We start from the raw sequence: 14,187 nt of genomic DNA, 5'->3' as shown, positions 1-14,187 counted from the left end.
AATGAGGTGTCAGCCTGGTAAAGCTACAACACAGGTCGACTTGCATGCCAAACAGTGGAAGCAGCATGTGATAGACAGGGCGAAGCCATCCCACAACCAACAGATCAGATCTAAGCTCTGCAGTCCTGCCACATTCAGTCGTCAATGGTGGTGAACAATTAAACAACTATCAAGAGGAGGAGGCTCCACAATATTCCCATTCCCGACGATGGGGGAGCCCAGCACATCAGTGCGAAAGACAAGGCTGAAGCATTTGCATACACCTTCAGCCAGAAATGCCGAGTGGATGATCCATCTCGGCCTCCTCCTGAGGTCCCCAGCATCACAGATGCCAGTCTTCAGCCAATCTGATTCACTCCACGTGATATCAAGAAATGACTGGAGGCACTGGATACTGCAAAGGCTATGAGCCCTGACATCGTTCCGGCAATAGTACTGAAGACTTGTGCTCCAGACCTAGCCACGCCCCTAGCCAAACTGTTCCAATACAGCTCCAACACTGGCATCTACCCAGCAATGTGGAAAATAGCCCAAGTATGTCCTGTACGCAAAAAGCAGGACAAATCCAACCCGGCCAATTACTGCCCTATCAGTCTTCTCTCAATCATCAGCAAAGTGATGGAAGGGGTCGTCGACAGTGCTATCAAGCAGCAGTAGCTTAGGAATAACCTGCTCACTGACACTCAGTTTGGGTTCCGGCAGGACCACTCAGCTCCTGGCCTCATTACAGCCTTGGTCCAAACATGATGTTTGTGTAGAGCAGTTGGATCCAATTGCAGATTCCCTCCCCAAGCCCCATTTTCGAGAGCACATCCATCATGTAGGTGTGTGATATCCTGTCAAAAGCCTTCTCCTGGTCCAAGCTGATGAGGCAGGTGTCCACCCCCCCGTCCCGTACATCAGTGATCGTGACCCTGAGTAACGCTAGGCTATCAGAGATCTTCCTACCGGGTACAGTACAGGTCTGATCGAGGTGAATCACCAACTCCAGAGCAGACTTGACCCAACTGGTGATGACTTTGGACAGAATTTTGTAGTCCACATTAAGCAGTGAGATGGGCCACCAATTTCTGATTTCCTCCCTCTCCCCTTCCGCTTGTAGATGAGGGTGATGATGCATTTCCTCATGGATCCTGACATGCAGTTGGCCAGAAGCATGATCTTGTACACTCCTATCAGGTCTGGGCCGATCCAGTCCCACAGAGTTGAATACAACTCAATCGGTAAGCCATCGCTTCCGGGAGTTTTACTCATCTTGAAGGACCTGACGGCCTTTGTCAGTTCGTCCAGAGTTAGCTGTTTGTCCAGACTCTCCTGCATTCTGTCATCTAAGACCTCCGTGATAGATGACAGAAAGGACTGGGAGGCTGTGCTGTTCGTGGGCTTCATGTAGTACAGCCCAACATAAAAGAATTTGCTGATCCTTAGTATGTCAGACTATGACGTTGCTGAGCTGTCCTCTTTCTTCAGGCTGCTGATCATAGAGCTCTCTCTCTGTGCCTTTTGGAAGAAGAACCACGAGCACTGCTCATCCTGCTCAACGGAGCCGACTCGGGACCGGAAGATGATCTTGGAGGCCTCGTGCCAAACAGCGAAACCTGCTGACTCTTCACCTCTTGAAGATCCTCCTTGACCTCGACCCCCATCAACTGCAGCAGGAGCAGATTCTGCATTCCTTTCTGGAGTCGGGACATTTCCGTCTCTCACTCGCCCTCTGAACACCTTTGAGGATGAAGAACCTCTTGATGTTCGCCTTGATCACTTCCCACCAGTGTGTCAGAGACTCAAAGAGGGATTTCACGGTTCTCCAACCTTTGTAATCCCTTTTGAGTTCCTCAGTGTTCTCTGGGGTCAGCAGTTTTATGTTCAGCTTCCATGTCCCTCTGCCAACCTGCTGGTCGTCCTGTAAGTGACAGTCAGCCATTAGGAGGCTGTGGTCAGAGAAGAACACTGGCTTGACGTCGGTAGATCTGACCGTGAATGCACGGGATACAAACAGGAAGTCGATTCTGAAATGGACAGATCCATCCAGTCTTGACCATGTATATGTACGTTGCGCTCCGTCTGCAGGGTTGCTGAAGACGTCATGCAGCTCGGCATCTTTTACTGTTTCCATCAGGAGTCTGGATGTGGCATCCAGTTTGCTGACGTCCCTACCAGATTGTCCAGTTGCATCAATGATGCAGTTGAAGTCACCGCCTAGAATGACCGGCCTGGATGCTGCCAGCAGCAGTGGGAGCTGCTGGAGGACGGTCAGCCGATTGCTGTTTTAAGCCGGTGCATACACGTTAACCGGAGCGGAGCAATTTTGTACATTACGTCTGCTACAAGGAGGCGACCGCCCACCAACTCCTTAATTTCAGAGATGGTGAAATTGCCTCCCCACAGCAGAATACCCAGGCCAGAGGAACGGGAATCATTTCCTCCTGACCAGATCGATGGCCCGTGGGACCACCATCGCGACCATGCCTCTACGTGCCGAGGTGAGGTATTCCACACTCCTGCAGAAACAGCAGGTCGGCTTTGACCTTGGCAAGGTACCCCAAGGTCAAAACACATCATGTAGTGGATTTAACGCTACGCACGTTGATGTAAGCAATCTTTAAACCCATTTAAAACTGGATGTTGCTTACCACTCCAGGTGTCATTAATAGTCCCAGTCCTTGGGTATGTTCCTGCATACCCATAGTGTTCACAAACTGTTGCACAATCGTTGGGCTCGGAAAGCTCTCCTGATCACTCACGGGGGGTTTGCTCTGCCAGGCTGACACTGGGGGCGTTTTGTAGGCAGCGAGGTTTGGACTATCCTCCGCTGGTGGTGTCTTTCCCCTGTGTTCCCCCTCGAGGACATTGTTGCTCCCGGTCTCCCGGTGCTGGGATGCGCTGGGCATCTTACTGGGTTCAGCGCTTTGGGGTTGGGGTGCACTGCGCCCATCGCTGCTTCCAGTGTTTCGAAGGTGGAGGGCTTTCTCTTCCAGCTCCTTTGTGTTCTGATGCTTCTTTTGCAGGTGCCGTTTTTCCGGCCCTTCCTCGTCCGATGAGGAGCAGCTGCTGTAGTCCTTCTCGGATATTAGCCTCCTCTTGCCACTGGTTTGGGTGATGACCTGTTCCTTTTTTGGGGCTTCTTGTTTGTGGTTTTCTTTCTGACCACTTGCCACTCACCCAGTTGTCCCTCTACTGGTTCCTCCTTCATTGATTCTGCCATTGATTGAGGAGGTGGTTCCAGGCACAGGGTTGGTGTTGGGTAGCATGCTGCAGCTTCCACCCCTTTCTTTTCCTTCGAAGACAGATTTTCCTTGCTGGGGGGCTCAGTGGGGGGGGGGGGGGGGGGCGGTTGCGGGTCTGCTTTGCAGCACCAGGTGCGTTCACTGTTCCTTCCTCCAGCCTTTCCTTGGTCCTTGCTGCCTGTGCATAACTGAGGCAGGTTTTGTAGAGGTGGCCTGCCCCACCACACAGATTGCAGCACTTACTCTGTTTGCAGTCCTTTGTCTGATGGCTTTCCTGCTTGCAGTTCTTGCAGACGACTGTGCTGCAGTTGGTCGCCACAAGACCAGATTTGCGGCAGGTATGCCAAACTTTAGGTTGCCCACGTAGACCAAGAAGCCTCGACTTTTCCTGATCGCGAAGCTGGAGGGAGGATGGATGATGACTTCGTTGGTGTCCATCTTCAAGGTCACCTTGACCTGCCGCTTGCTGGTCCAAATCCCAAATGGGTCCTTGACCTCGGTGCTGCTCCCGGCCACCTCGACGTAGCTGGCGAGGAAAGTGGGGGTGGTAGAGGTGGATGGTCACCACCTGGTTCTGTTGCAGCAGCAGTGTAAAGAGCGGCTCCACTGTGGGGATTGACAGCGATGCCTGGTTTCCTCTCTCCTTTAAGACCTTCAGGAACTTGGTGCATCGCGCCACGTTCTTGATCATCACATCAAAATAGCTGGGGAAGTCCTGCAGGCAGAAGATGTCTGCAGCTTGGAATCCACAGCATTCAAGCAGGATTCACTTAATGAAGAAGGCACGGTTGATGGGTGCACCTCCTTCGTTATCTTTCACCAACACCCTAATGGTGTCACGCATCCCCTGGCCTGGAGCTCTGGTGTTGATTGTAGCCATTTTCTGCTTGAAGCTTTCGCCAGATAGGCACTAAGATCTCAATCAACAGGAAAGCAAGAACCATGGTAGATCTCCAATCACAAAGGGTGAAATGCTGTAAATACGGTGCTGAAATCCCCCCAAAAAACACCATCTGCAGGATCAGGGTCTGATGATCATGCTACTGCTCAGCAAAACACAAAATCATTCCACTGCCAATTCCAATTCCAATGGGGTCAGCAGTAAATGCAAAGCATCCTGTATAGGTTGCAGAAAAGCAAAACTTCTTAAGCTGCAGTTATGTACCAGCAGTGGGAGATTTCAATACACATTTTAATCACACTTTAATATTAAACATCCACCAAGTCTTGTTCCTGAACACAGATTAGAACCAAATAATAACAATTGAAAATAATAAACAACTTTGAGATAAGGACATAACAGAAAGTGTAAAATGAGCAAAAACCATTTGGCTCATCACGACTGCTCCTTCAAATAGGCTATTTGCAACATATGCTGTCATTGACTCCAGGCAACATTTTCTGATCTAAGGGAGCCAAGTAACCTCTGATAAGACTTCCACGAAGAGAGTACTCTGTGAGCAGCCTCCATGTGAATAACTGTTTCCAGGAATGTATTTAGACTTTAATATTTTTCATAAACAGGAAGTAAAATGAAGCCAGGAGCCACAGAAATGGCTAAATACAAGAATTGGCAATATTTAACAAACTGCAAATGCAACAGCTTAAACTATTAATTAATTTTCACTTGAAAGGGAACAAAAATTTGATTTTAATAGATGTCAGTAGTGAAGAATGACACCACTTATGTGAATAAAGGGAGCTGTGTTTTGAACATCCTCAGAAATTAACAAATCTGCATTTCAAAGACTTAACTGACTTTTGACAAAAAAATCCTTCAATGCCTCCTAAGGTAATAATAATAATTAAAACAAAAATTGCCACTAACGTCTCTATTTTGATTTGAAATTCTGCATCTTACACTAACTCTAATTACATGATTGCCTGTTGTGTAAACCAAAATAAGTGTTAGCAGAGGGAGCAAAAACAAAGTCTACTTACATCAAAAAAGGCTCCTGCGTGCTCTAAGATTAGCTGGCTGGAGTCAGGCTTGTTTTTGCAATATGTGACATACATTTGGAATTTGTCTGCCTGTGCAGAAATAAACCAAACAACAGATTAGATACTGGTAAAAGAGAACAATAGACCATTAAGGTTTTGTCTGTACATCATGTTGGGAAAAAGTCAAACCGACTAACTGAGCATCTACTTAATTTGCAGTGAGATACATTTCCTGAGGAGAAGACTCATATACTGCATTAATGATATGATCTCAGTTCTGTCTGTATACCTCCGTGCTACTGGAAGATAATTTCTGCACTCATTTGTGCGTGTTGAGAGTTATTTAGATTAATAAGATACTTATTGTATGCATATTTTGAATTAAACAAGACACAAAATCATTATTCTAGCCTGGATTATGTCACTGGTCATAAATACTAACTTGTTCAAATTACCGATGCTTCTTCTACAAACTTATGGTTGTTGCAGTCACCATGTAGCAAGTAATCAGACTGACAAGCATCTCTGAATAGACAACTAACTCACAAACACTTGGCAGGTATCTGGCAACAACAGCATGACATCTCACCAATTTGGCATCTCAGCACTATGTACAAAAGAAAAGGCACATCGGCTAACAGTCTTCATAAACACGAATCAAGTGCTTGTTTAATAATCTGTGAAAGCTGAAGGAACACAAAACCTCATCTATTTGAAACTCCTGGAGGTGTCTGAAACCATTTACGTCATGAGATTTATAAAAGCCATGAAGACTAACATGGAAGGTAATTTTAAAATAATCATATAAATAAATAAGGTGAAGACTGTCCTGGTGGGGGTGTGGTTCTGATCACCAAATCACACCTTGGCCTGATCCCCTTCTCGTCTCACACCTTCTCCTCCTTTGAGCACCTCACCTTATTCCACCCTCTCACCTCTCATTTAAATCCTTGTTTTCTACTGCCCACCCTAGTACAATAAACATTTTCTCATCCAGATAACTTCACTGCTTTCCTCCCCCAGCCTCTGCACCAAATGACTTCTCATCCTCGGTGATCTCAACCTCCATCTCAACTCATCATGTATTCTCTCCTCTGAGTTCATTGCCCTCTTATCCTCCTTTAATCTCTTTCTCCATATAAACTCCCCAATCCATATTCACAGCCACCCCCTTGACCTTGCCATCTCAAGTGGCCTCACTATTCCCATTGTATCAATTACAGATAAGACCATCTCTGATCACTTCCTGGGTTAGAATTTAACTTTGAGGCGGTGGCTCTGCCCACCAGCTAAAAAGTAGGGGGTGAGTCTGCCTCCATCGGGCCTGGAAGCTACGCTGCAATTTTGCATGAACCAGGCCCTTAATTGACTTCAGTCGGGACTGCTGCCCCTCTGAGGCAGGATGTCCTGTCTCCAACAGCTGCCAGCCAAACAGAGGGCCGGCAGCTCTTCAGTCCCAGCAGCGCCACTGGGAGTGGTGGCCACTGCTGGGACTGCACCCAGTCAGAGGAGCCATGATGGATGCTGGCCCCAGGACATGTAAGTGGGGTTGGGGTTCACCAGGGACAATCGACTAGGCCCCAGGGAGGGGGGAGGGGGGTGAAGGGGTGGGGTTAGTCAGAGCAGAGCATGGGGGTAGTTTTAGTGGGGCTGGCCCATGCTGCTGGGGTAGCCCTCCGTAGAGCACAGGGTGCCTAATCAGGAAGGCCCCTTCCCCAGTCCACGAGGAGGCAGCCTCCTCGGGTATTGAAGTGCCAGTCCACCGCTGATAAAATACCAGCGGCAGAGAGAAGAGGCTCTTAAGTGGTAATTAATTGGCCATGTAAGGCCTCAATTGGCCAGAGGCGGGCAGGCCATTTGCCATCTACCCTGCTGCTGGTGAAATAGCAGCAGGAGTGGGCAGGCGATGGGCACAACATACCCTCGCCACCCACACAATTTTATGCCTCCCACCTACCTCCTAGCCCACTCCGGGTGGGGGTGGGGGGGGGGCAGCACGTTAAATTCCTGCCTTTGTATCGCTCTCCACCCACATCCCCCTTCCACGTCCCTTTTATGTTCACCCTGGGATAGAATGATCCCTCAATTCAATTACAACTGCACTTTCAAAATCCCAAATGTCTAGCCTTTGGCCTCTATTCACTACAACATTTACACATTTACACATTTACTGTTTTGCTCAACCGCTGCCTCACCTCCACCTTTGATGCCCTGATCTCCAATAAAATCACTACTTTCCCCCACCCTGGCTGTTCCCCTTGGTACAGCCCTTATCATTGCTCCCTTAAGTCCAAGGGTCGCAGGCTTGAACAGATATGGTGGACAACTAGTTTAGCCATTCACCGCCAAATCTGGTTGGACCAAATAAAGCACTGTTGGGTCCCACTCTCGGCTGCTAGCTCAAACTGTTCACTATTCCAGGATCACAGTAGAATTCAAAGAGAACCTCCAATTTCTATTCTCTGGTGCAAACCGTCTTCTTAAACTCTGTCTCCTCCACCCTCACCTCCAAAAATAAGTGCAGGCAACTCATGGACTTCTTTGTCACTAAGATCGAGACCATCTGATCAACTACCTCTGCACTTCTCTCCCTTCCACTAGCTCATCTGCACAAACTTCATCTAAAGCTTCCCCTCACAAAAGTCTTTCTCTAGTTTCTCTCCTGTCTCCCCTCATGCCCTCTCCAAGCTCACCTTATCCATCAGACGCACCTTCTGTTTCCTCGATCCTATTCCCTCTAAACATCTGACCACCGACCTTCCCTTCCTGGTCCCCATGTTAGCCGATGTTGTTAATGGTTCTCTCTCTTCAGGTACTGTCCCTCTCTCATTTGAATCTGCCATCATCATCTCCTCAAAAAAACAACTCTTGACCCAACTGTCCTTGCAAACTACTGCCCCATCTCCAACCTCCCTTTTCTCTTTAAAGTCCATGAATGTGTTGTTCGCTCCCAAATCCATGCCAATCTTTCCTGGGACTCCATGTTTGAATTCCTCCAACAGGATTCTGCCCCTGCCACAGTACTGAAACAGTTCTTAATAAAGTTACAAATGACATGCTATGTGACTGTGACAATGGTAACCCATCCCTCTTCATCCTTTTAAACCTGTCTGCAGCCTTTGACCACACCATCCTCCTCCAATGCCCCTCTACTGTCATCCGGATGGGTAAGATTACACTCATCTGGTTCCATTCTTATCTATTAATGGTAGCCCGCGTATCACTTGCAACGGCTTCCCTTCCCACTCCCGCACTGTTACTTCTGATGCCAAGGATCTATCCTTGGTCCCCTCCTATTTCACATCTACATGCTGCCTCTCAGCGATATCATCTGAAAACGCAGCTCTACCTTATCACCACCCCTCTTGACTCCCCTTCATTTGCTAAATTATCAGACTGTTTGTCCGACGTCTAGTACCGGATGAGCAGAAATTTCCTTCAATTACATACTGAAAAGTCCGAACCCATTGTGTTCGGTCCCAGCTCCAAGCTCCATGTCATGGCTACTGACTCCATCCCTCTTTTTGGAAACTGTCTGAGGGTAAATCTAATTGTTTGCAATCTTGCCCATATTTGACCCCGAGATGAGCTTCTGATTACACATCGTGCCATTGTTGGACCACCTATTTCCATCTTCGTAACATCGCCTGACTCTGCCCCTGCCTCAGTTTATCCACTGTCAATGTTCTCAACCATGCCTTGTTAACTCCAAACTTGATTATTCCAACTCACTCCTGGCCAGCCTCCCTCATTCTACCCTCGGTAAACTTGAGGCCATATAAAACTCTGCTGCATGTGCCTTTTGTCCTAACTCGCACCATCTCATTCACTCATCACCCCTGTACTTGCTAACCTATATTGGCTCTCAGTCACGCAATGTCTCCATTTTAAAATTCTCATCCTAATTTTCAAATTTCTCCATGGCCTCACCCCTCCCTATCGCTGTAATTTTCTCCAGCCTTACAATCCTCAGAAATATTTGCGCACATTTAATTCTGGCCTCTTGAGCATCCCTGATTTTAATCATTCCACCATTGGTCACCGTGTCTACAGCTGCCTTGGCCCTAAGCTCTGTAATTCTGAGCAGGTTTTTATCCTACCCTTAGAGGTGGGCACGGAGGTAAACAAAATAGCAGGGGGTGCGGTTCCAGACAGTGCCTGGTCCACCTGCCATTTTATCCAGGGCAGGAAGCCACTTAACAGTTACTTCCCACCTCCACCAATTTTATTGAAGGCGTAACGGCCTGCCAACTAGTGGGACGGGGGGCGGGGGGGGGGGGGGGGGCGTTCCATCCTTTGGGGGCTATCCAGGGCACCCAGAAAGCTCCCCTCAGGAAGACCCCCCCCCACCTCCACCAACACCTGGCCCCGGCAACTCCAACCCCACTTACCTGTCCCGGGGTCTTCTCCTTCTTTGAGACTTCAGGGCCTCCTACAATACCGCCAATGGCCACCGCTCCTGGTGGTGCTGCTAGTATTGCACAGCTGCCGGCCATTCAATTGGCTGGCAGCTCTGGAGGCTGCCTGTCTTGGAATAGATGGTCTGATCGAGGGTAGAAGTGGGTTCTCCAAGATCAGATCAATTAACTGGTGTATAAGCTAAAGCCAAATTGATAATTTATCATATAGTTTCAATCAGTGTTCAATTAATTAATCAAATCTAGCAGATAAAGTTTAAATTAAATAACAAGGGACTGTAACACTAAAACATTTTTCAGTAAATTAAAATCTGAGGTATTTAGATATTAAGAGTTAAGTAATATATTTCAGTTAAAGCCCTATAAAATGAAGTCACATCAACACAAAGGAAGCAGCTGATTGGTGAGTAGCTGGTGGGTCTTTAGTTAAATCTGAAGTTTATATCTGTTAAGTCAGTCGATAGTCTAATAGAGACATGGCAGGGCATCTCAGTCCTGTAGAATGCGCATCCTGTTCCATGTGAGGACTCCAGGACACTTCTTGTGACCTGGACAACTACATGTACAGGAAGTGTCGATCAGTTGAAGCAGCATGAGGTCCGGGTTTCGGAGCTTGAGCAGTGGGAGGCGTCACTGTGGTGCATCTGCAGTTTGAGAGCTTCGTGGATACCACGTTTCTGGATGTGGTTCCTCTGCAACTTAAGGGTGTGTACACAGAAAGGGAATGGGTAACCGTCAGATAGTCAAGGTGGACCAGGTAGTTAGTGCAGGAGTCCCTGGATTGCATCTCACTCTCCAACTGATATTCACTTCTGAATACTGGTGAGAGTGATAGTTCCTCTGAGGAGTGCGGCCAGAGCCAAGTCCATGGCACTATGGCTGGCTCAGCTGTACAGGGAAAGGAGGAGATTGGGAAACAGTGGTGCCAAGTTCAAGGATGTCACTGAGTGGCTGCAGAACACTTGGAGGGGGGAGTGTGAACAGCCTGCGGTTGTGGTCCATATTGTTACCAATGACATAGGTGGAAAAAGGGATGAGACCCTGCAGCAGATTTTAGGGAGCTGGGAAAGAAACTAGCAAGCAGGACCTCAATGCTAGTAATCTCCAGATTACTCCCAGTGCCACATGCTAGTGAGTGTAGAATTAGGAGGATAGAGCAGAAAAGTGGCTGGAGAGATGGTGCAGGAGGAAGGACTTTAGATTCCTGGGATATTGGGACCTGTTCTGGGGGAGATGGGGCCTGTCCAGGCTGGAGGGGTTGCACCTGAACAGAGCCGGGACGAATGTCTTTGCGGGACAGTTTGCTCGTGCTATTTGGAAGGTTTAAACTAACTCGGCAAGGGGATGGAAACCAGGAGGTAACATTAGAGAAGAAAAACAAAGTGCACAAAGAATTGGGAGAGACGGATAGCACTAGAATAAGAAATAATAAGGCATTAAGTGGGGTCAGAGTAAGAGAGAATGCAATTAGGTCTAAATTAGGTTTACAGATCATGTATGTGAGTACATAGAGTATGGTAAGTAATGTTGTTGAGCTGCAGGCGCAGGTAGCCATATGGGAGTATTGTGTAATGGCAATAACAGAAACCTGGCTCATAAAAGGGCAAGACTAGGTATTAAATATTCCTGGGTGCAAGATGTTCGGAAAATTTAGGGAAGAAAAGACAGGAGAAGGGGTGGCTGCATTGATTAGGATAATATTATTGTGCTGGAGAGAGAGGATGTCCCAAAGGGGTAAAAGTTAGAGCTTAGAAACAAGAGTGATACCATTATAGTACTGGGCATATTCTATAGGCCTCCAACTAGTGGGAAAGATACAGAAGAACAAATTTTCCAGGAAATTACAGAGAGGTGCAAAAACTAATGAGTAGTTATAATATGGGTCTATAATTATCCTAATATAGACTGGAATATTAATTGTATAAAGGGCAGAGAGGGGGAAGAGTTTCTAGAGTGTGTTCAGGAGAACTTTCTACATCAGTATGTTTCCAGTCCAACGAGGAAGGAGGCATTGCTGGATCTGGTTCTAGGGAATGAGGTGGGTCAAGTGGATCGTGTCAGTAGGAGAACATTTAGGAGACAGTGATCATAGTATCAATGTTTAGGTTAGCTATGGAAAAAGACAAAGAGAAATCCAGAGTAAAAATAATTAATTGGGGGAGGGCCAATTTCAATGGGGCGAGAACGGATTTGGCCTGAGTAAATTGGAATCAAAGATTGCAGGCAAAACTGCAGTTGAACAATGGGCTGCCTTTAAAGAGGAGATAGTTCGGGTACAGTCGAGGTACATTCCCACTAGGAGAAAGGTAGGAAAAACAAAGCCAGAGCTCCCTGGATGATAAAAGAGATAGAGAGTAAGCTGAAGCAGAAAAAGGGTGCGTATGGCAGATGGGAGGTTTATATTACAATTGAGAACCAGGCTGAATAGAGAAAGTTCACAGGGCAAGTGAAAAAAGAATTAAGAGCAGCAAAGAGAGAGTACAATAGAAATAAACGGGTATGATATGATAGCCATTACAGGGATGTAGTCGCAAGGTGACCGAGGCTGTGAACTAAATATTCAAGGGTATTTGACCTTTTGCAAGGATGGAAGAAAGGAAAAGGAGGTGGGGTAACTCTGAGAACAAAGGATGAGATCAGTAGTGAGAAATGATATTGGCTTGGAAGATCACGATGTAGAATCAGTTTGGGTGGAGTTAAGAAATAGCAATGGAAAGTCTCTGGTGGGAGTAGGTTAAAGGCCTCCTAACAGCAGCTATACTGTAGAACAGAATATAAATCAAGAAATAATGGGGACTTGTAGGAAAGGTACTGCAATAATTATGGGTGATTTTAATCTTCATAGAGATTGCACTAATCAAATTGGCAAAGGTGGCATGGAGGATGAGTTCATAGAATGCTTTTGGAACAGTTTCGTAGAACAATACGTTCTGGAACCAAACCAGGAGCAGGCTATTTTAGATCTGGTAATGTGAAATGAGACAGAATTAATAAATGAACTCATAGTAAAGGATCCTCTAGGCAAGAGTGATCATAACATGATAGAATTACACATTCAGATTGAGGGTGAAAAGTTTGGGTCTTAAACTTGTGTCTCAAACTTAAATCAAGGCAATTACAAGGGTATGAAGACAGAGTTGACTAAAATGGACTGGGAAAATAAGTTAAAAGGTAACACAGTAGAGAAGCAGTGGCAGACATTGAAGCAGATATTTCATAACACTCAACAAAGATATATTCCACTAAAAAAGAAAGACTCTATGAGAAGGATGCACCATTTGTGTATAACTAAGGAAGTTAAGGATGGTATCAAATTGAAAGAAAAGGCATACAATGCTGCAAAGATTAGTGGTAGGCCAGAAAATTGGGAAAGGTTTAGAAACCAGCAAAGGATGAATAAAAAAAGGGAGAAATTGGAGTATGAGAGAAAACTGGCAAGAAATATAAAAACAGACAGTAAAAACTTCTACAAATATATAAAAAGGAAGAGAGTAGTTAAAGTGAGCATTGGTCGCTTAGAGGGTGAGACTGGGGAATTAATAATGGGAAACGAGGAAATGGCAGAGACTTTGAACAAGTATTTTGTATCTGTCTTCACAGTAGAAGACACAAAAAGCATCCCAAGAATAGCAGAAAATCAAGAGGCAAAAGGGAGGGAGGAAATTAAAATAATCACTATCACTAGAGGAAAATTACTAGGAAAACCAATGGGACTAAAGGCTGACAAGTCCCCTGGAACTGATTACCTGCATCCTAGAGTTTTAAAAGAAGTGGCTGCAGAGATAGTGGATGTATTGGTTGTAATCTTCCAAAATTCCCTAGATTCTGGAAAGGTCCTAGCGATTTGGAAAACCACAAATGTAACACCTCAATTCAAGAAAGGAGGGAGATAGAAAGCAGGAAACAATAGGCCAGTTAGCCTAGCATCTGTCATTGAGAAAATACTAGAATCCATCATTAAGGAAGGAGTTGTTAGTATGAGAAGAGGTTGGCAGCCAACATAAAATGGAATACAAAGGTCTTCTAAATGGCTTATAAATAGTAAAACGGTGGTCAAAGGATGGGTAGGGCCAATTAAGGACAAAAGGGGATTTACACATAGAGACAAAGGACATAGCTGAGGTACTAAATGACTGCTTTGCATCTGTCTTTACAAAGAAAGAAGATGCTGCCAAAGTAATTTTGCAAAAGGAAGTAGTTAAGATACTGCATGGGCTAAAAATTGATAAAGAGGAGGAATTAGAAAGGCTGGCTGTACTTAAAAGTTGATAAGTTACCAGGACCGGATCAGATGCATCCAAGGATACTGAGAAAAGGAAGGGTAGAAATTGGGTAGGCTCTGTCCATAGTCTTCTAATCCTCCTTAGATACAGGGGTGGTGCCAGAGGACTGGAAAATTGCAAATGTTGCACCCTTGTTCAAAAAAGGATGTAAGGATAAACCTAGCAACTACAGGCCAATCAGTTTAACCTCGGTGATGGGAAGGTTTTAAGAAACGATAATCTGGGACAAAATTGAGTCACTTGGACAAATGTAGATTCGTTAAGGAAAGCCAGCATTGATTTGTTAAGGGCAAATCCTGTTTAACTAAATTGATTGAG

The 14,187-nt window shown here is 46.0% G+C and overlaps 1 protein-coding gene across 10 annotated transcripts in view; it reads right to left on the bottom strand.

Moving 5' to 3' along the window:
• kalrna (kalirin RhoGEF kinase a) overlaps nt 1–14,187 on the bottom strand; it is a 980,827-nt gene that overhangs the window by 341,572 nt on the left and 625,068 nt on the right. For all 10 annotated transcript variants that reach the window (XM_068035342.1, XM_068035333.1, XM_068035338.1 and 7 more), the window contains exon 27: nt 5,169–5,258. In XM_068035342.1, coding sequence (XP_067891443.1) covers nt 5,169–5,258 — 90 coding nt within the window. The remainder of the gene's footprint in view (nt 1–5,168; nt 5,259–14,187) is intronic.

The sequence above is a fragment of the Heterodontus francisci genome, chromosome 7 (assembly GCF_036365525.1).
Source record: "Heterodontus francisci isolate sHetFra1 chromosome 7, sHetFra1.hap1, whole genome shotgun sequence".
NCBI classification, from domain to species: Eukaryota; Metazoa; Chordata; class Chondrichthyes; order Heterodontiformes; family Heterodontidae; genus Heterodontus; species Heterodontus francisci.
This window is presented reverse-complemented; position numbering and strand designations above follow the sequence as displayed.